This window comes from Perca fluviatilis, chromosome 17, assembly GCF_010015445.1.
Source record: "Perca fluviatilis chromosome 17, GENO_Pfluv_1.0, whole genome shotgun sequence".
NCBI lineage: Eukaryota > Metazoa > Chordata > Actinopteri > Perciformes > Percidae > Perca > Perca fluviatilis.
The window spans coordinates 27102312-27123744 of NC_053128.1; the positions used below are offsets into that span (position 1 = coordinate 27102312).

Sequence of the window (21433 nt, forward strand, 5' to 3'; positions counted from 1 at the left end):
TATGTAACTACAAGCATGGTTGACTTGAAGCCTCCAGTGCACAAAACACTGAGAATGCACTTCAGTGAAGTAGGAGACATCTTGTGTGCAGCAGTTAAACTTTTGAAGCGGAAAATATTTGCATTTTCATAGAATCTGAAATTTTCAATGGTGGAGTAAATGAACAGTCATTTCAAGAGTTTTAAGCAACCTCATTGAACTATTTAATGGAAAAAAGCATATCTTATCATACACAAAATATCTTCAAAAGAGTCTTTTATATGTCTTAAAAACATGTCTGGGGGGGGGATCTTTAATTGAGAGTTTCACTTTGGTTGAAAAAAATCAGCAGTTTGTGTATTCCTCAACTGTTTCAGAAGACATTGATGTCATAGCTACTAAATGGACCTTGTTGAGAGGCTGTTTCCAACGTAAAAGAAAATTACCTTTGAACCTCAGCTATTAATAACTTACATTTAGTCGTCGTTCAGTCAGTTCCCTCTATAAAAAAAAACCCCAACAGTTAATTTAAGAGTGGTGGCAAGTTCCCTATTTTACACGAGCTTCACACAATGTTCTTGAATTTAATAGATGTCTTTCACCGTTGTTACGAGAAAGTGTACTGCCTGCAATCATTTACTGTATGGTGTGTTTTTGTATTTGGCCTGGAAATGCCCCCCCTCGCTAAACTAGGCAAGACAGCTGTTACGCTTTCGGAGAGTTGCACTAGGATAAAATGCATCTGTGCTCAGTTAGGGAAGCCTTAACCCTCCCAGGTCAAGATTAACACTATTTTAGACACTGTTTTATTTTTTATTTTTTTTTTTACCTTTTTGATGCTTTTTTTTCACGTTTTGCTTGCTTATTTCAACGTTTTTGGCCCTATTTTTCCCCATTACCACCAGTATCTTCACCACTAGAACCAGATCATTTACACTAGTTTTACACTTATTTTTTTTACGGAATTAATGGTCAATAACCCTCATTTATATGAAACAATACCTAATTTTTGTGTAAGAAAAAAGCAGAAATGATGAATGATTTGGACTAATGGTTAAGATCAGAGGAATGAAGGTAATTGATAATCACAGATATGTCAAAGTTTAGTCAGGCTAATGCTATGAAATTGAATACAACACCCACAATTCAATGAAAGTAGAGATCTGATCCTTAATTTCACTTGTGAAGAGCGTTGTATGGAACCATCCATGTTATTTCGGGGCAATTCGGTTGAAAGAAACCCAAATTTCTGATATACAGTAGAAACTTTGAAAACGGGTCAAATTTGACCCGAGGAAAACAGGAGGGTTAAGAAAAGTGACACAAAACACACATAACAAGTATGTATGAGTGAATTAATGTGTTGTCGTAACTACCCGTGCTTTTAGCTGCATGTTCCTCCTTCAGTGCTGAACACACAGGAAGTTCAGTTCTCACCTCACTGACTTCTGTGAGAAGGCCTAAAGAACATCATTAACGCTGTTTATCTCAATCTTGATCTTAACACTACTTGTTAACACTTACATCAGCTGTAGAGCAAAGTTTGAACCTTAGTTGTTGTTGTTGGTCTCAATCTTAATTTTTTTTTTACAACATCTACCTCAGAAATGTCTTGCTTCGGGTGTTCACAGTATTTCAGTTAAGGTGAACTGAACTAGCAGAAGGATTACATGTTTTAAATCAAAAGCAGTGATCAAAATGTGAAAAGAACACCTTTAGGATCTGTGAAACAGGAAACTAATTTCCGCTAAACATGAAGATGACTGCCTACTCGTGTTTTTCACTTACGTAAATTTCCCCACCTTTACTCTTATCGTCTCTAAGATCAGCATTGAGCACAATACGCTTGTGGGCTACGAGAGTTGATATATGTGGGTTCCTCTCATGGTGTTTTGCTTTGATCAAAATCTTTTAACCTAAGTTTTACATTGCGGGCAGAGAGCACAGGACTTGGTAGTCATTTCTACAGTAAACCGGTGTTCATAATTTTTTCTGTAACATGCAGTACATGATTAATGAAATATTCCATTTTGTAAATGCATGAGTCTAAATTTTACAGAATTAACCTGAAAATATTGTTCAAAGCAAACTTTTTTGAAAGTTATTAAATGTAATTATGTAAGAAATGAGTTATTTTACAGTGTTCATAAACAATGTAATACAAACAACCATATACACCACTTTTGTACACAATGATTTTGTGAAATACTTTATTGTTTGTGGTTGGATGGAGTAAAAGAAGACAGCTGCACAAATCATCATGACTGTAATCAATTTGCATTTCTTTGACGATGAAGTGGTGTTTTCAAGAAGAAACTCTGATCTCAGGTAACTTCCTGATGGTTTAAAGTGCTCATATTATGCTCAATTTTCTGGTTCATAATTGTATTTAGAGGTTGTACCAAAATAGGTTTACTACATGGTTTAATTTTCAAAAAACACCATATTTTTGTTGTACTGCACATTGCTGCAGCTTCTCTTTTCACCCTGTGTGTTGAGCTCTCTGTTTTAGCTACAGAGTGAGGCATCTCACTTCTGTTCCATCTTTGTTGGGAGTCGCACATGCGCAGTACCTAGGTAAGGACTACTAGCCAGTCAGAAGCAGAGTATGAGGGCGTGCCCTGACAGTACCTAGGTAAGGACTACTAGCCAGTCAGAAGCAGAGTATGAGGGCGTGCCCTGACAGTACCTAGGTAAGGACTACTAGTCAGTCAGAAGCAGAGTATGAGGGCGTGCCATGCTAGCAGCTAGGCGAGCATTATAACGTGTGTTACAAAGTGACGCACGTTTGTCTCTGAAGTAAAAGCTGGACTACAATAGAGCAGTTTGTGAACAGTGTTTGCTGTTGGAGATGGTAAGTCCCTTTGGGGTGGACTTTGGGCTTTTTCACTTTGTAAACCTATAACATGCACAAAAAAAGCTACATGACACAATAAAGGAAAGGGAAAAAGCCCAAAAAGCCTAATATGAGCACATTAATTTATGATGTTCATTTACAACAATGTTGTAACAATGCTGTACATGTTACTGTATCAAGATTGACAGGGATGGAATGAATATAGTCTGGGAGGATGTCTGTTCTCTTATTTGGGACAACATCCAGTTGAATACCAACTCAACCTCAACTATACACTTTTTTTTTTTGCTCGTTTTGCAAAACAAAGTAGTCAAATCAAAAGAAGAAAAAAAATTGAATTGCAAAAACAGAAAATAGGCAAAGAAAGCCTTACATGTTTACCACGTCTTTGTAAAGACACATTTTCTTCAACATAAGCAAACAGTGCCCACCTGTGGAGACTCTGTGTGTGTGTGTGTTGTGTGTGTGTGTGTGTGTGTGTGTGTGTGTGTGTGTGTGTGTGTGTGTGTGTGTGTGTGTGTGTGTGTGAGAACTAACCAGTGTGAAACATTAAGAGAAAGACACATGCTGCATGTTAGCAGGACACAATGAGCAACCCTTTTTGTTTTGATTGTATCTCAGTATATTTCAAGATACACATTCAAATCCATAAATACATGCATACAATTTAAAGTCGCAATTTCATAAATGAACAGTCATACTAGGAACAACAGGTCATATCTGAACTGAAGTTCACAGGTGCTTTTCTTTCACATGTTTTCCTCAAAAACTATTTTGACTTAAAGCTACAGTCAAGACAACCTAAACAAAAATGTTAGTGTTTCTGTAAAAAAAAAAAACGTTAAATGCTGAGGAAGCTAGTATGACAATGTGTTTACTATTGTTGTCCTCTTGATACTGCTATTTAGTGTAACATAAGCTATCTGTAAGTGGAGTGAGGTTTGACAGGCATACAGTTTACCATGTTCACCATCTTAGTGTAGCAAGTTAGCATGCTAACATTTGCTAATTAGCACTAAATACAGCTGATGCTGATGATAATATTCGTTTTTGCAGGCACTTGGTCATATACAGACGTAGTGAGCACATTCAAATAGTAATATTACGTCTTTCTGGGTATCGTTTTTTATTTCTCTTCCAGTTTTTCTTTCCTATCTTTTCCCTTTGGTTTGTGTCATTTAGGATGTGACTAAAACATGTTTTGATTTGCCATTTGAAAAAGAGAAAAAGGCAGGGGTGAGAGGAGAGGTGACCCTCGGGCATCACGCTGGCCAAATGACAGTTTTAGCCTTTTCCAGTCAGCCTTAAGCTTGAAAGCTCAGTTTTCACCGCAAGATAAGAGTCTGGAAAACATCCACTGAGGGGGAAGTGATTCCGTGGTTTAGATAATAATGACAACACGCACTGCTGTATTTTAAATTTTAAATGATGGCTGTCTCTTCACTGTCAAGACTACTTAAAACAGGTGTATTTTTGCGACTGGATGGCCTTTTTTCAGTGGATAGAAAAGATGAAAATTGACTTCCAACCTGAATCAAAGACCAACGATAGCTCAGTGAAGCGTCAGTGTTTTATTTAACCAGGTGCAAGCCAAGGCAAGGCAGCTTTATTTGTATAGCACATTTCAGCAACAGGGCAATTCAAAGTGCTTTAATAAAACATTAAAGAGCAGTTAAAAACAATTAAAAAACAAATTAAAACATTAAAGTGCAGGTAAAAATGATTAAAAAAAAGAAAAAAAAGTGACTTGGTGTTTTCGTTACCCATTACAAGATTGCAGTGGTTCTACTTTTCACTACGATGTAGCCGTCGCTACAAAGCTTAGTTTAATCTCGGTAAACCTTGCTAAATCTGGGACAGTTCACAGTCTGTCTCTTGATAAGTTCACAGAAATATCTGACAAGTTCACAGACGTTGTCTTTCTTATTGACCTAGTTCACAGACTAAATCTGACCAGTTTACAGACGTGGTCCTCCTTGTATGGATAATCTATTGTCACGCCTGTGTTGGAGAGGTAATATCAGAAATATGTCCGTTATCTGCCGGTCCATATTTCTCCGTCATTTGTCTGACCACAGGTTGTTTTGGCTGCAGGGAGGCTTTGTACTGATGTTAGTGACAGAGAACACTTGTCAGTCATTCAGTTGATACAGCCATCTGCAAAAAATAATTATGTTCACTGACAACACCTCTAACTCAAGCAAATGCTTATTTAGGTGGCATTTCGAATATGCTGATGTTTAGCAGGTGTAATGTTTACCAATATGAGAAAAACTGCTGAGTCTGACAGCAGTGTTGAGGCTGGTGAGCAGCCATGCAATCTAGCAGTTTACACAGGATCTTTAGGAATGTCAACACTTTCTCAGCTGTTGACACGTCAGATATTCAACGCTAGATCAAGAACTGGCTGCTTTGTATAACGGCTCAACACCTCAGTAGACAGTTTACTCAGTGGAGCTCAGTGTACCGGACCATGACTTGATGTGGTAGATACTGATTATGACGGCAGGAAGCTTTTTTAGGTTCACTGCATGAACAGTAACGCTAGAGGGCAGTGTGTGCTGTTGACTGTAAACGTGCTCTGGATAAATATGGTTCAGAATTTGTTTTGTTTTTGTCAATTTAGGCTGTGCGTGTGTGCAATCTTAGATTTTTAACTCTATGCTCTTAAAGAAGTGACGAAATGACAAAAAAGATTAAATTGGTTATTGTGCTTTCCATACATCACAAATTACATGTACATGCTGTGTTAACTGCTGCACTACTAATGTACTAAAACCTTAATATGTTTAGTTCACTTGATAGAGGCTTTGCATATGACTAATCAAGAGAAGTGTGCTTTATTGCCTTATATTGTGCTTTTATGCTGACTTTGTAACATCTGTCCAGGGGTTGCAGATGACAAACTCTGGCACATTTACATCAAAATGTATTAATGTGCACTGTCCCTGTTAAATAAACCAATAAATAATCTTTGATGTTCAACTGTAACCATTTTAAGATCCCATAATCAGTGCAACAAAAGTTGCTTGTTTTGTAACAGAACTGCATACAAAACAAAATAGTCAAAAGAAAAAGAAAATTGTAAAAGAAAAAATAGGCAAGAAAAAGCCTTACATGTTTACCATGTTTGTGCCTCTGTACATTTGTTTCAATGTCAATTAGATGAATATTGACTTTTTAATTGAAACGGCAAAGAGTCTTGTTTCAGAGGAGATCAGGACTGAAATGAAAAGGGTTCAAAAATAGCGCAACAGCAAAAATACCACTTTATTTTGGGTATGTCATTATCAGGCTTAGTGTCTTTTAGAGAGAATATAAACAAACTCCACTAATAATAGTGGAAAAGATTCCCTTTGCTTATGAACACTGATCCATAAGCTGAGTGACAGGATTAATGTGGTGGGAAATCATGAGCATGTGCTGGCAAACAAATGTTCTCCGGGTGTAACCACTGACATCATACAGTATGTGGGAGTAGTACTGTATTAACAGAGTCAGTAATGCTGATACATTCACTGGTGGCCTGGGATCCTCTGGGACTGAACGCTTGCAAATTTGTTTCCAATTAAAGTTAAATGAAGATGGTTGAAGGGCTGGAAGCTACAAAATATATTTTCCATCTTGTGTGTTGCTTTTGGATGTGTTAATGACCTGTTAATGAGTTCAGAGAAGAAACTCTATCTCAAATAATGATCAGTGCAGTAAACCCTCTTGTTGTGGTGCCTTTGCCCCTCTTTCTTTATAAGCCATGACTAAATGGCCAGCTATGTTTATTATTAAGGCCCTGCAGATTGAGTGCATGTTTTGAAATAACAGGCTATTTTCTATCATTAAAGTATAATATCCTTTTTGTGATTTACAGTAATTGCAAATATTTGTGTCCATAATAAAACAACCAGCTTCCCAAATTTGATTTCCCAATCCAAACAAAGATGGAAGCCGGAAAATGCATATATCCGTGAACAAATTGCAAACAAAATAACAAACAAAATTAAACATTTTACTATCAGTTATATTAATATATATATATATATATATATCAATGTTCCTTTCCTTTCTTACTTTATACTTTCATTCAAAATAACATGTTAGTATTTTGTGTTTTCCATAAAAGAGCAGGGGCATATGCCATTTCTGGCTATCTGGATAAGGAAATACAGTCACAATTTAAGAAATGGTTTAAAACCCTTTTTATTATTTTGCATCAGATGGGATATTTATTCATCCTGATAGATAGAAAAGTCTTTTAGGACTCTGTTCCTTCAGGACAGCAGTTAGTGAGTGTGTTTACATGCACACGAGTATGTGTTGCACTTGTAAACATCACATCCTGTTCAGAAACTTGGATAAGATCTTATAAAACTGTAAGAAGCAGAAACATGGCCAAGTATGAGGACACATACAAGGAATTTGACTTTGACTTTGCTTTGCAATGTACTAACACACAGTCCCAAGAACAATTTTCAGGAAGATATATAGAAATAGACAAAAGGATAAAAACAAGGACAACAAAGCTGAACAATGATAGGTGTACTGTACATAAAAATTAAACTATAATGTACATACAAGTATGTGAAGAATAAAAGCGTAAATCAAGATATATATATAAAGCAACAATGAACAACAATAAACAATGACTAGATGCAAGGCAAACTGTTGCTGTAAATTACAATTAAAAATACAATAGTGCAAAATTATCTTTTAAACTGACAAACGGCATATGTCACGGCTCAATTCAAACGAGATAAAAAAATATATATTTTTCTCTCGCCATACACAACCATAGATATTTTTTCCGAAATAAGGTCCCATGGTTGTCCACCGGAAAGGGGAGGGTCTTCACCTCTCTATCTTGATTAAACATTATATCCTGGTCTTACAAAACTATCTTGACCCCCCACAACGAACAATGCTGAAAAAAATGGCCCATGGTATAATAAGTATTTAAGTACAATATTGACATACTTGTACTCTACTTGGATATTTCCATTGTATGCTACTTTATACCTATACTCCACTACATTTTTGGTTCAACTATTGTACTTTTTACTCAACTACATTTATCTGACAGCTTTTGCAGATTCAGATTATTAATACAAAATATAAATCAAATAATTAATGATGATATATTTTAATGTGTTAAGCTACCCAGCAGTATATAAAGTAATTGAAATTAGCTCCACATTTTTTTAAGCTGCAACATAAAAGTGATGAATCCCTTATTATAATCCAGTAATTTAATATATACAGTCTACTTCTGAACTGAAGACTACTTTTACTTTTGGTACATTGTGTATATTTTTGCTCATACTTTTGTACTTTTACTAAAGTAATAATTTGAATGCAGGACTTGTAACAGAGTATTACTACACTGTGGTATTGCTACTTTGACTTTATTAAAATATGAATACTTGTTCCACCCATACTGTCTATGGTTCCACCACTGGTCGCACTTACTTGCTGACCCCTTCCGATATGGCATGGACTGAGCTAAAAGTGATTTTAACTGCCTCTGTTTGGTTTTGAAGCTGCAGTAATCTGATTGGTCCGCCCCAGCACGTTGTGGGCGGGGTTTATTTTGTGTTTGCAGGCTCGACTTGTGCATTCATGAAGGCAGTGACAGCATGGACTCACGCTGTTTGGAAAGTAATACGCTACAAAACCCAAAGAGAGGCAACTTTTAACTGAAGTGGAGACTTCAGCCTAACGCGCACATTCATATTTAACTGGGTCGATAAGTATTTTAATATCGCTATCACAGACTTTCCGCAACGTCGTGACTTTGTTTTTACCCGTGGTATCCTTTTATGGGCTCGCGACCTGTAACAAAATGAACTCACTGGACAGGTGCGTTGACAGGTTAATTCATCTTAATTTTTGAATTGGGTTGTTATTGCTTTGAAAATTGGGGATAATATAAAATGGAGCAGAAACGTTATTTGTCGTGTGGAAGTGAGTCTTCGTCGTCCGGTTCAAACACCTTGTCCGAGGGAGAAGAAATGACGCCCTTCCTGGACAGGAAAGTTTCTGGAGATGGAGATGACGGCCACAACTCGGATTTCGAAAGTGTTAACGAAGTGGAGGACGACAAGGAGACACCAAGACAAGAAGAAAGTGAGGACGAAGACGAAAAGGTAAACACCCAAACTACTAGGCTGCAAATTTGAGGTGGAAATTCAAATGTATGGTTTGTCTGAAGTGTGTGCTCATGTTAAATACAAACTAGCGCACACTCATGCCTGCCACTAATCATTTTAATCCCTTTAACACTCCTGAAGACAGCGTTACACTCCATTATTGTAGCTCCTGCTGTCAAAATATTTGTAAACAACCATCTGCATAAGCTCAGTGTCTGAACTGAATGTTTGGTAGTCTTGCACATGTCATGAAGTCAGTGCAGGCTAAGTATAATTCATGCTAAGTGTTTGTTTGACTTCATCCACTCCATTTACAAGTTATACTCATCATCCAGTCTTTCAGTACAGTAAAGTGCTGCACTGCTCTCTGTTTTGACTATGATGAGTCCTGAGTCATTCAGTCAGCTGTAGTGGATGTTTACCATATGGGCACTGCTTATACATGTTTTTGATTGCCTAACTTTAGCTCCAATGTGTGCCTGTCATATATTACCATTACTGAAGGTATTACCAAATTCTTCAAACCCTCCTCTAACCATCTGGATGAAAAAAATATTCAATCTGCTGCATGTATGTTTATGTGACTGGTTGGCAAAATTGAATTGCCCTGTTGGGAAGTTGTTTGAATTGAATCAAATTGAAAAACAGATTTATAACCCCTTTTTTTTTTTTTTCTTTCTTTCTAATCCAAACAAAGATTGTAGCCAGAAATGATGTGTGTGTTGTTACTCAGTTTTTTTCAACATCAACAAAAAATAAATGTATTATCAGTAGTCTAATACAACATTCCTGTAAGAATCACGTTCCGGAAGGTTATATTGTTTAGTTTTTGTTGAAACAGTTTTAGAGAGGTGCTGATTCAACGTTATGGTCGTTTTGGAGGTTGCAGTTTGTGGTGCTGTTTAATTGTATTGCATGTTATTGAGTTATAATATTTTGTCCACCTTAAATATCAGTGAGGGTGGACTAAATATTCGACACACCACTCAGTATAACAGAATTCAGCAGAACCACAAACCACAGCCGCTCTAAAACTAATCCTTACCTTCATAACAGCGGTAAGTGTTAAATTAGCTTCTGGGTGTTTGGTTTTTCGGAAAATCTGATGTAAAGCTCTGTGACCCGAATGTAATGGTAATACATGGGAGACACAAACTGGGGCTAGCTACACTTTAATCTTGTAGAGGAGCATGCATATATTGTGGTGTTTGTTCAGGAAACAGATGGGAAAAATGAGGAAGACAAAATTCATGTCTCAGCTTTTTAATTTATTTAACACTTTCAGTGTTTTCCCTAGATTTGTGGACGACTTAGGTGCACATATTTTGGTGACAGGTTTGGGGGTCCTTCCCATAAAATATATTTTTTTTTAAAATAGAATGCATTTTTACATTCATTCAAAATGCATTTTGCATTTTAATATTTTGGACCATTTTTAGCATCTCGTACAAAAAGTTGGAAAAGATAGAGCAGATAATAAATAAACAACACGCAAAAAGCTTAAAGACAAAACTTGCTAAAGAAGTCCACTGGTGACTAACTACAACCATTAGATATGGAAAATGTAATTTAGTTTTGATGCTCTTCACATTGATTCCAAAGCGGATTGGGTGCTGTGTTAGCCCTATAATTGTAGGGAACACCCTGATGCTGCTGCGGACTGGTTTGACTGGCTCGAATGAGCACAATGCACACCTGATGCATGCAGGGTGTGTTTGAGCTTTCAAGCTATCACCTGACCTACGTAAAAAAAATTTCAATTTTAATATCATGCAGCATGACTTCAGGCTGTAGGTGTGGCTGACTGTAATCTCTTATAAAGTCCAATATAAGCAATGGGAGAATACAGAAGGTTTCATCATTATCCAGGTATTACTCCACCCCTTTGTCATGGAAGTTGGATTTGCACAGACCTGCAGACATGGAATATAACTAATTTCATTCCTTTTGTTTCTCCACGCTACGACTGTTAAATCAGTATTTGTAAGTGTATCAGACTCTCCAGCATGCACCCACATCCCCTAGAAAATACCCCCTGGGTGGTGTCATGGTTGCAAACACTGGTGCTTAACTAATTTGGTTTGGCTGGATAACAGTTTAACAGTCCATTAGCTAAATAGAATTTAGATATCACAGATGAAGGGCAAGGACTAATACCGGCCTCTTATTCCATTCTCTTTCAAAGTGAACTATTCTCCGTGATTAGAATACATTCTGAATATTCAACTGTGTGGAATTGTTGTAAATTATAGAGTGTGGCCTAGACCTACTCTATCTGTAAAGTGTCCCGAGATAACTTCCGTTATGATTTGACACTATAAATAACATTGAATTGACTGAAATACAATGTGTGATTTTCGCCCTTTATGGACAGCAAATGAAATATGATTTCCCAAAAATAGTTTTACTAAAATTAAACCAAATTTTAAACCGACTTCAAAAGCCAGAGCAGCATGCATTGAACCTTGTGCAATTTGCGCTTGATCCCTTTTGAAATGTCAGTTTGAAGTTCATTTAAAACCAGTGACCTCTTGCTGGCCACAGAAGAGGAGATGTAATTTGACCTGTTACACTGCACTAAATAGACATGTCACTGGCCAAAACACCAGAAAGCAGCTTAGGTAACCTGCCAGCAGCCTTCCAGTGGTATTACTACAAGGATAATCGCGGAATCCTGACACTTGACCTATGTTTTGCTGCTGTGGAGTTAAAGAAGGAAAGACTTCTGAGAACTCACATGACGTCTCCTTTCCAGACTTAGCCTCGTGCATTGTTTTAAGGAATCAGATACTTACTACGGTGGTGCTTCATGGAGTTTTTTGCAATGTTTGTTTGATGCCTATCTTCACAAAATCAGTGTGGTTGCATCTTTGTCAATCCCAGACATCTAAATCTGTCCAATGCCGTGGGCAGTGACAGAGAACATTACCTATGGCCAGGATGAGATTATCCCACACAGAAAATAGTAAAATGAAATAATAGCAATTGATTAGAATAGAAAGCATACCGTCCAGATTAATAAATGGATTTTGGCCCAGGAACTGCTGCTGGATATGAACTGCTGCTGTCAATTATGCATTGCAAGTTCGATATTAGTGTCAGTAGCAATTGCTCCTGTTAATCACTTCATCGTTTTTAGTCATATTTTTCCGCAGCAAATCCCAACCAATCTATTGTAAATTAAATATCTTTGGACTGTTGGTTGGACAAAACAAGCAATTTGAAGATGTTCGCTGTTTAGGGAATTATGGCAGGTATTTTCACTATTTTATGATATTTTATGTTAGGGCAAATCTAACAATTGTTTTTATTATTGATTAATCTGTTGATTATTTTCTCGATCAATCAACTAATCGACATTGGTGGGTCCATAAAATGTCCTAAAATGGTCAGAAAAGGCCTATCATAGAGTCCAAAGCCGACCAACAGTCCAAAACCCAAAGATATTGAGTTTATAATTGTAGGAAACTACATTGAGCAGCCAGCAAATACTCACATTTAAGAAGATGAAACCACCACATTTTGGCATTTTTGCTCAAAAAAAGGCTAAAAATGATTTATTATCAATCAATAAATCTACAAATTATTGCTGCTCTATTTTATGGACTTAACAATTAATTGATTAATCAAGATAATAGTAAGCAGATTAATCAAAAGTACTGAAGAATGCCCATAACAACTTGCCAGAGTAGATGTCCTTAAATCACTTGTGTTGTCGGACCAATACTCCAAAATCCAAGAGTATTTAATTTACTGTGACATATGACAAAAACAAGTAGAAAATGGAACCAGAGTATATTTGGCATTTCAAAATAGTTGCAATTGATTTTCTTTCAATCAATTAATCGACTTAATTGTTGCAGCTCTAGTCTGTTTGTTTAAAGCTGAGTTTACTATAGAGCAGTGATTCTCAAAGTGGGATCTGTTAAAAGTTTTCAGATATCATTATACAGATATACTGTACATTTTCTATATTTACAGAAGGCTTCGTAGTTCAACGAACAACACAACTCTGTGGCGAATCGCTGGGCCGACTGATCTAGTGTAAATGAACCCTTATTCTATGCTTTACCTGCACGTAGGACTATTACAAATAGTTCTAGGTTTTAGATAATACTTAACACACAGTGAGTCTGGCACACTGCTTGCCAAGGTACACAATCCGTCAATGTGTTAATCATTGTATTACTTGTCTATATATGTCCTGCTGCTTTTGTATTTCCCCCCCCATAATTATAAATCCTCTGTTCCCATACTTTCTCATCTCTACCTCTCATGTTGTGATAGCAGAGTACGGGAATTGCCGGTTGTGTTTTGCTTAATCACACCATTTCCTGTTTGGTTTTCTTGCATTTATATTTGCAGCAACAACAAATGCATATACCACAGCGGATCATGATCAAGCTGTGTTTAGCCTTAAATGTTAGACTTTTAGCAATGTATGATATTTTAAACCAGTATTCCCACTGTAGTATGATAAGTAATACAAACTTGTAGTGGGCAGGTCACTTTGGCATAGATCAGAGAAGATATTATGGTGATTATTTCTTGTCTTTCTACATGCCAGGTTTACTTATTCAGTCTTGCAGATGTTTTTGTAGTACAGTAGTTACTTGACAATCGAGTGGATTATATTCAGTACAAAGAGTGAGCATCAACATTAACTAAATGACTTCCTCGCTGGTGGGGTGAGATGGAAAATGCATTGCGTCATGCACTGCCCAAGCATCCAAGCAAAACACGGATAAAGTTAGTTTATAGGGCCTTTTCATACCTGAAAGTCCAAACCTATGTTCACGTTGATCCGGTTAGTTTTGGTTTCAAATTGCATTTATGCAAGCGCACTAAAGAACTATACATAACATACTTGTGTATTAGCTCTTAAAAACCCACTGTTCACTACCTGGCAGCTAGCATAGTCTTTCCATCAAATGTATTGTACCATTTAAAGGTTGTTTGCTTGTAACACTCTTTTCATTTGCTTTATTTTTGTGACATTGAATTTATTACACTGACTTTACATCCATTCATCTTTATCCACCACCCAACAGGCAGCTGCTGTCAACTGATAGATTCAGCCCCATATTTACCCATGCGTGTATATTACACTGAATGATGTACTGTATGGAGCAGTCAAATAATTTACTGCACCAGCTGAATAACAAATGTCTTCCCTAAAAGCAAAATCAATAAGGTTAGAGTGCTGTAAAAAAAAAACAACAACAACCCAAATACAGAGATTAAAGAAATAAGAAAATGTCTCTACTAAAAGGAAATATCTTCCTCAGCACTTCCCTGTGGAGCAGTTTAATTTTAACAAACTGGCACACTTTGCAGTGAGTAATGACTTTGTTCAAATGGGAACTAACCATGTGTGACAATTGGCACTCAGCAAACTGCATTAACTGGATGATTTAAACAACTAGAAAGCTTTGAACTAGAGCTGCTCTGTTTAGGTTAGCAGGACACTCATTTATCTCACGAAAGACATGTTAATTTGGTCTCTGGCTGTGTTTAGCATGCAAGGACAGTTTCTGGAGAGAGATTTGTTTGTTTAAAAATGTCTCCATGATAAAGATAAATAGTTTTTGTGGAGGCTGAGAGAAGTCGTTTTAGATTCACATGTTTCATACACTTTACAATACCACCATAACGTTTCTCTAACTATGTAATCAATGTAAACACTTTTGGTGCTTTTTCTTTTTTTCTGAATGCATTGCTGCTGTTGATCAACAGAAGGTAAATCACTGGTTTTCCCCCTAATGCCTTTTTTTTTTTTTTTTTTTTTTTTTTTTAAAAGTCCTTCAAGTCTTCACTACATACAGTATATTATGTAAGTTGTTGTCGTTTACATCCATAGAACTGCACTGGTTGGCAGAGGCATACAACCGCAAGGCAGAAATTCTAGTTTGAATCTGCTTCTTAAATACTTAATTGCCAGTCATTTTGCATTGATGTAGGGGCAACATTAAAAACCAACAGGACTTTTTTATGACATTTTGGTGGTCTTCCTAATTGAATTCCTAATTTTGAATGACCAAGTCAAGCTGTTTGTTAGTCTTTATTTCCGTTCTACCATCTGTTTCAATCCGACATAATCTTTGGTTTAGAGGGCATGTTCCCTAAAGTCGGAAGGGCAACTGCCATGCATTGCACTCGTGCTCTTGGTGTATCAATATTTGCTTCTGTTTGACAATATTTAACTCTCTCTCTGCAATAGCTCTGTTCCTGTGCTGTGCCCCTAAATAAATAGCCATTTATTTAAGCAGTCTGCCAGTTAGGGTGATTAGAGTAATGTGTCAGTGTCAGTGCATGCTTTGTGGAAAAGAGGATTAACACAATCTGGTTAAGACTCTTTTCACTCCTACTGTGGACTCCTACTGTCTTTCCAGAATCTTTCATCACGTCATGATTTTTGACTCTTCTTTTCTGTCGTTTGTAGACATGCTGCACAATTAATCTAATATTAATCGTGATCACAAATTTGGCTTCCCACAATTAAATGAACATGATTGCAAAATTGTCATTTAAAATGTGTTTGCCCCCTTACCAGTGACCAGTTATTTTAAGTCTTTTGGTGCGAAGATTTGTTACTTAGCAAATATTTAGCACAAGGTCAACCCTGAAAGCAGTGCTCTGTTGATTTAATTTTGGGTGAAAAGTTTTGGTAGAATTTTATTTATATTTTGCTTCTGGGATATGCACGGATTTCTGGTGAAGAATATATATATATATATATATATATATATATATATATGCTTTTATTATGGACTCATGGTCCAATAAATTGACAGCACAGTACAAACAACACTGGTACAGTGTCTCATGTCATGGTTGAATCAGAGACACAAAAACAACCCTAGTTGTTCCCGATGCACATCATGTTTATAATGTAATCAGTTTTTCCCTGGCCTACAGCCTATCGGTACACCAGGTTTTACAAAATGCATAAAATAATCTCCCAAGGCACTCTGCTAAGATGCAGGAAAACATGACTTCCTTGGTGGAAGACATAATGCATGGTTTAATTCTTTACATGCAGAAGATAAGAAATCTTAACATGGTCAATGGTATGAACTTGGACAAGGAAAGCAATCCAAAATTTTTCCAACTGTAGATCATGTAAACACAGGAAACTGAATTCCCCTGAGAACACACAAAGTAATTCAAATACTCAAAGCCGAAGATTTTCTTTAGTTAATGAAAGGACAGTGTCAGTGTAAGGAGACAAATAAAGTGTCCATTGGGTGACAGAAATGTGAATGACCCTTAGGAGAGTCATTAGAGGTATTTGAATTTGAGCCGTGAGACTTTTAAGTGTGCTGTTTTCCTCGTGAGTAAAGAGTCTCAGTGCAGAAAGCAAGGGAAGAGAGATTTGGGCCAGAGGAGTTCGGGGAGAGTTGAAGTAGACAGATGTTGGGTGACGAGGTCGACCAGAGCATAGTTTGCTCTACTGCAGTTGACCCTGAGAAAAAGAGCAATGAACATGTTCCTTATCTCAAGATGTCATTGAGTACAGTTCACCAAGATGTAAGCATTGTATGAAATGACCATCACACTGTATAATCACACCATGGGTTTGTTTTGTAGGCTACTGAAAAGGAAATGGAAAAAGGATTATCATGTTGGACCATGAAGCATCAGCAACATTAGGCTCTTTAATATCGTGCAAACTTGTTATAGATTGCACACACAGTTTATTAGACTCCTTGTCAGTAATATTGAACATTGCTTTAGTTTAGACTAACTAAAGTGGGGAAAATGACTTGTTTTGATTAAAATGCCCTGTTGGTTGATGACACTTCACTCTGTTAGTGAAATACCAACCATGATGAAGTGAAGTTATGTAACAGCACCACTCTGCAGTCTGTGGTGGACTTTTAAATGCAACAACATGGACATCTACAGATTTTGGCTTTCAAAGCTGAATTTTGCCATGTCTTTGTAATTCAGTGTAGAGGGTCTAGACTTTATCATCAACAGGATATTTCTCCATGAAAACCATACCACTAAGTGATAGGGGGATTCTTGAAGTTGTGTCACTGTACCAATGCTCAGTTGAGTTTATGATTTTAGAGGAGTGTGTTAGCATGTGTGAAAAATGTGATTTTAATTATTACCCGTCTGTGTTATTCTCAATTGTTGGTTTGAAAAGTATATGATAGAGTAACAATGGCAGGGAGAGCTTTGAGTGAAATAAAGGACAACAATGACTGGAAAAAGGCAAAGTGTAAAAGCCTTTTTGATGTATGGCTTCTGTCTTCCTGTTTTACTGTGAATGTGTGCTCATTGTGTCTTAGCAACCAATGAAAGACCCTAATAACAATTTGTTCACACTTGTAAAAGGTTCCTATCTCCAATCTCAGTATAATGATAAACAACACCTCTCAAATCCCTAAAAAGGGAATTAATATCCTTGGATGTGAATACGTTTGCTAATTCTCCCTTTGTACAACTGCTTTACATTTGTTTTTTTAATGAGGAAATCATGACTCAACTCTCTTCACCTTTTAATTCAGGCAGCCGTCGGTCCAAGTTGGGCTGACTGTGAGCGACCGTCGCCCTAGTTTGTGCGGTGTGTCCCGCACCAGTGCAAAGCGTCGGCCGTCGGCTGAACAGCCAATCCATCTGATTGAAAACGGTAGTGAGGATAGCAAACAAACGCAAAAGAGCGCACACAGAAAGCTCTTCTCATTTTTCATCTCATCTGCTCAATCCAATACACATAAGAGCTGTCAAACTGGCCAAAAATGACATTTGAATGTTCCTTCTAAAAACACATAGGTTTGAACGATTGGAAAAACAATTTTTGCACATTATTTCCATAAGATGGCAAATGGGATACGAGATACATAACTACTTGTGTAGGTGTGTTTATTTTAACAGTAGCATTTATTTTAAAAGATCTACATATCTACACGTTACAAAATAAACATTAATAAACTAACATCCTACACCGTGAAATTTAATATAAAGACCGTAATAGTCCTCTCTCTCTGCACCGTCTGCACTAGGGCTGTTGGAACTAATTCCGATAGTCGAAGATAATTTGAATTTATAAATGTGTTGGCTAACATAAGCTAATCTCCCTCTTCTCGCCTTGGCCTACTCACTTGCGAAAACGAAAAGCTTTTGTTCTTTGCTGAGAGAACGTATGACAGCCCGGGAGATGGACAGTCTGGTTAGCCATCTCCCGGTTTCCGCCGTCTTCCCGGCGGGGAGTGAAGCAGAAGGACCGTAGGTTCTGTTAGATTCTGCCACTGTTGAGTCAGGCAAATGCTGTTTGTTGTGGGTACCATAGCAATGTTTGTATCCGGTTTCCCTTTTTGAATGATGATTAATTACCACCTCTTGTTGTTATAAGAGAGTTATTTTCTTGCATGCATGTGCTGAACATACGTGGCACTTGGCCGTCGGCTGTCTCTGCGGTGTGTTCCAGTGCAAACTTTTGGCCAAGACAAACGGATGTGAGGCGACGCCACAGTCAGCCTTCGTTGCCACTAGTTCCAGGTCGTCGTCGTCCTTCATCGCCAGCAGCCTTGTTTTTTTGCTCTTTCAGCCTTGCATTTGCCTTTGTATGATATACAGCTCTTCCTGCTGCTCTTTTTGCTTGTCAGTTTGTTTAGGTAGCTGTGCATGCTTGTGTGTATATACCGGTATAGAAGAAATTGTCTAAAGCTGATTGTCTTTACCCACCTCCAATGTATGCAGTTTTGTAGTCTTGGCTGGTAAAGGTCAACAGTAGAAGCAAAACATCTAGTGAGGGTCTGCTCTGCTTTCTGCACTCTGTCTTAACCACAGTATGTTGGAACCGTTCCCTACGTGCATTACATTTTATTTCTTTGTTTTCTCATAATTTCTCTTGCACATTGTCTGACTTGATTAATTTCCTTTTCCTTACTTCCACTGATTTTATTGCATCTTGCAGCTAGAGAGCCAGATAATTCCCTCAGGAGTTGGTAGAAACCAACAGAGCTAAAATGGAGTGAATATTGGACTTGCATTCACCACTTGGTCCGGAACACGAATGCTAATGTTGGTTTTTAACTGCTGGATACTGTGAATAGGTAATCGTTTTCTGTTAAAGTGATGGTTTGGAGTAATTTCACCCTAGGGTCCTTTGCACCATGACCTCGAGCCAAACACCCCCCCCAGAAGCTTTTTTCACCTGGGTCTAACATTGGGAGAGTTAGCTAGAGTAGCGTTATCAGCTGAATAGCTTAGCGCAGGGGCTAATGGACCCACGTTTGTATCTCGTAAATGACTAGGGTTGGGTATCGTTTGGTTTTTTTTCGATTCCGGTGCTAAATCGATACTTTTAAAACGGTGCCGGTGCCTGAACCGGTACTTTTCAATAAAGTTTAAAAAAAAAATAAGGGTAGTAAACAACAGTCAGTGACTTTTTTATTGCTAAGGCCATGGTCAAAATTAAAGATTTTATAATAATGTAATAACTATAACAATAACAATAACTTATTTCACCAGTAAATTGCTGTTGAACCCCAGATGGGAAAAGGGTATTTTACAATTACTGTGAATGCACCAGGCGACCCTGTTTTAGCGGAATGCACCGTCTGTGTTGTTTAATTCCGACAACGGCAGCTGCAAGTGCAACGCACCGTCTGTGTTGTTTAATTCCGACAACGCAGCTGCGGAGTGAACGCACCGTCTGTGTTGTTTAATTCCGACAACGGCAGCTGCAAGTGAACGCACCGTCTGTGTTGTTTAATACCAACACACAAACATACTGTATATCTATGAATTGACGCAACGGCAGCTGCTGCTGCGCTGCAGTGCAGACTGTTAAATCCCGCTGTTGAAGTCCTCCACAGTGAAATACAGTCACACTTTACACTGTTTAACGTTAGCTGTCTGCATTTTACCGGTGTTTAATCCAGCTGCTAGCCGAAGGTAGGCTAACGTTACATGCTGTCAGGTGTAGTGTAAAGTCAAGCACCGAAATGAGGCACCGAAACTTTCGTTCTTATTCGGTCTCGTTACTACCGTTTACGTCGGCGCCGGTTCCCTATTGGAACCGAGTTTCGGTACCCAACCCTATAAATGACCCCACTAATAATGCCCGAAATGATACCAAACGTCTACACTAGTACATATAGGTTATGTACTCATAAAACGATGGATTGGAAAGTTTGTAAGTACACCAGAAGTTTATCTAAATAACACTTGCCTGCTGGCCTCTGCTCTCTGCTGTTGTTGTTGCTGCTGTAAGACGAGTGCTTAGGGCCGTCTACAAATTACAACACCGAAAAGAGAAAATATTTTTTTATTTAACTTTTTTTTTTTTTTAAGTAAGTGCTGTAGTATAACGAGCAGGAGACAAGTAATAATTGAGGTAAGTTTGGAGACATTACCTTGTTTAATCATTAAATTAATAAATATTTTTGTTGTATCTCTTTTCGGTGTAGTAATTTGTAGACGGCCCTAAGCACTCGTCTAACTGCAGGCTTCTGGGGGGGTGTTTGGCTCGAGGTCATGGTGCAAAGGACCCTAGGGTGAAATTACTCCGAACCATCACTTTAAGTTGGCCATATCAACTTAACACTGTGATTTGTCAGTGTTGTGCCCGCCCCAAACAAAACCATTGCTGGTTTAATTTATTAGTGATTAGTATAATGGATTATTCTCATGTGTTTGTGAGTAATAGAGTAGGAAGGAGCTAAACGGATATTGTGGTTTACATGGTATCATTGACCACAGGGGCATCAGGGTTGTTTTTGTAAATATTAGACTCAGTATTCTTAATAGAAAGTTGATGGTGCAACAGCACATAAATGTCTCCGGTTGTGACACATTCTATGCAAGTTAAAGTTGCCTCATCTTTCAGTTGGTAAACACAACCAACTTTTCGTGTATGCAGTCCACTGTCTTCATTTCTCTTGCTTGCTTTCTATTCTTTGCTTTGACAACCAAGGGTTGTTGGTACTAGTCATAGTGTGTGTGAAGCTGAGAGGGGAAAGAGGATGGAGGAAGTAGGCGCAGGTCAGGTTTGATCTTGCTCTCAAAATCTCTGCGTGGCTCTCTGCTGTAGGGAGGGAGGAATGGTAGGTGAAAGGGCACTGGCTTCTGCCCAAACGGCAATGTGTGTGCTACCCGCTGTGCACACAGAGAGCCAACTGTTATTGGCTTTTACTGCAGTGCTACCACGTAATCAAGTTTGCATTTAAAGTGCTGGCACCCACTTTTAAAATGCAGATGTTTTGGACCAACAGAAATTTGACTAATATCCTCTAATAACAGAGCTTACTGTCAGGTCTCTTATAAATTGCCTAAATTCAGATAATCATGGAACAGGAAAAATGGTTTACAGATTACCCAGATGATCTTTTATAATTGGTTGATATTGCTGGCCAAACTCAGCCGACCAAAAAAATCAGATGAAACTCTGGCCAGCTTTGGCAGCCCTCCACACTTTTCACAAGCTCATATTTTTGTTTTG

The 21433-nt window shown here is 37.8% G+C and overlaps 1 protein-coding gene across 10 annotated transcripts in view; it reads left to right on the forward strand.

Annotated features, from left to right (window-relative positions):
• Nucleotides 1-8441: 8441 nt before the first annotated feature.
• mast4 (microtubule associated serine/threonine kinase family member 4) overlaps nt 8442-21433 on the forward strand; it is a 101389-nt gene continuing 88397 nt past the window's right edge. For 8 of the 10 annotated variants that reach the window (XM_039780537.1, XM_039780535.1, XM_039780551.1 and 5 more), the window contains exons 1-2: nt 8442-8973; nt 10826-10828. In XM_039780537.1, the coding sequence (XP_039636471.1) occupies nt 8761-8973; nt 10826-10828 (216 nt within the window). In that variant the 5' untranslated portion in view covers nt 8442-8760. The remainder of the gene's footprint in view (nt 8974-10825; nt 10829-21433) is intronic. The other 2 variants (XM_039780538.1, XM_039780542.1) reach the window with 1 other exon arrangement.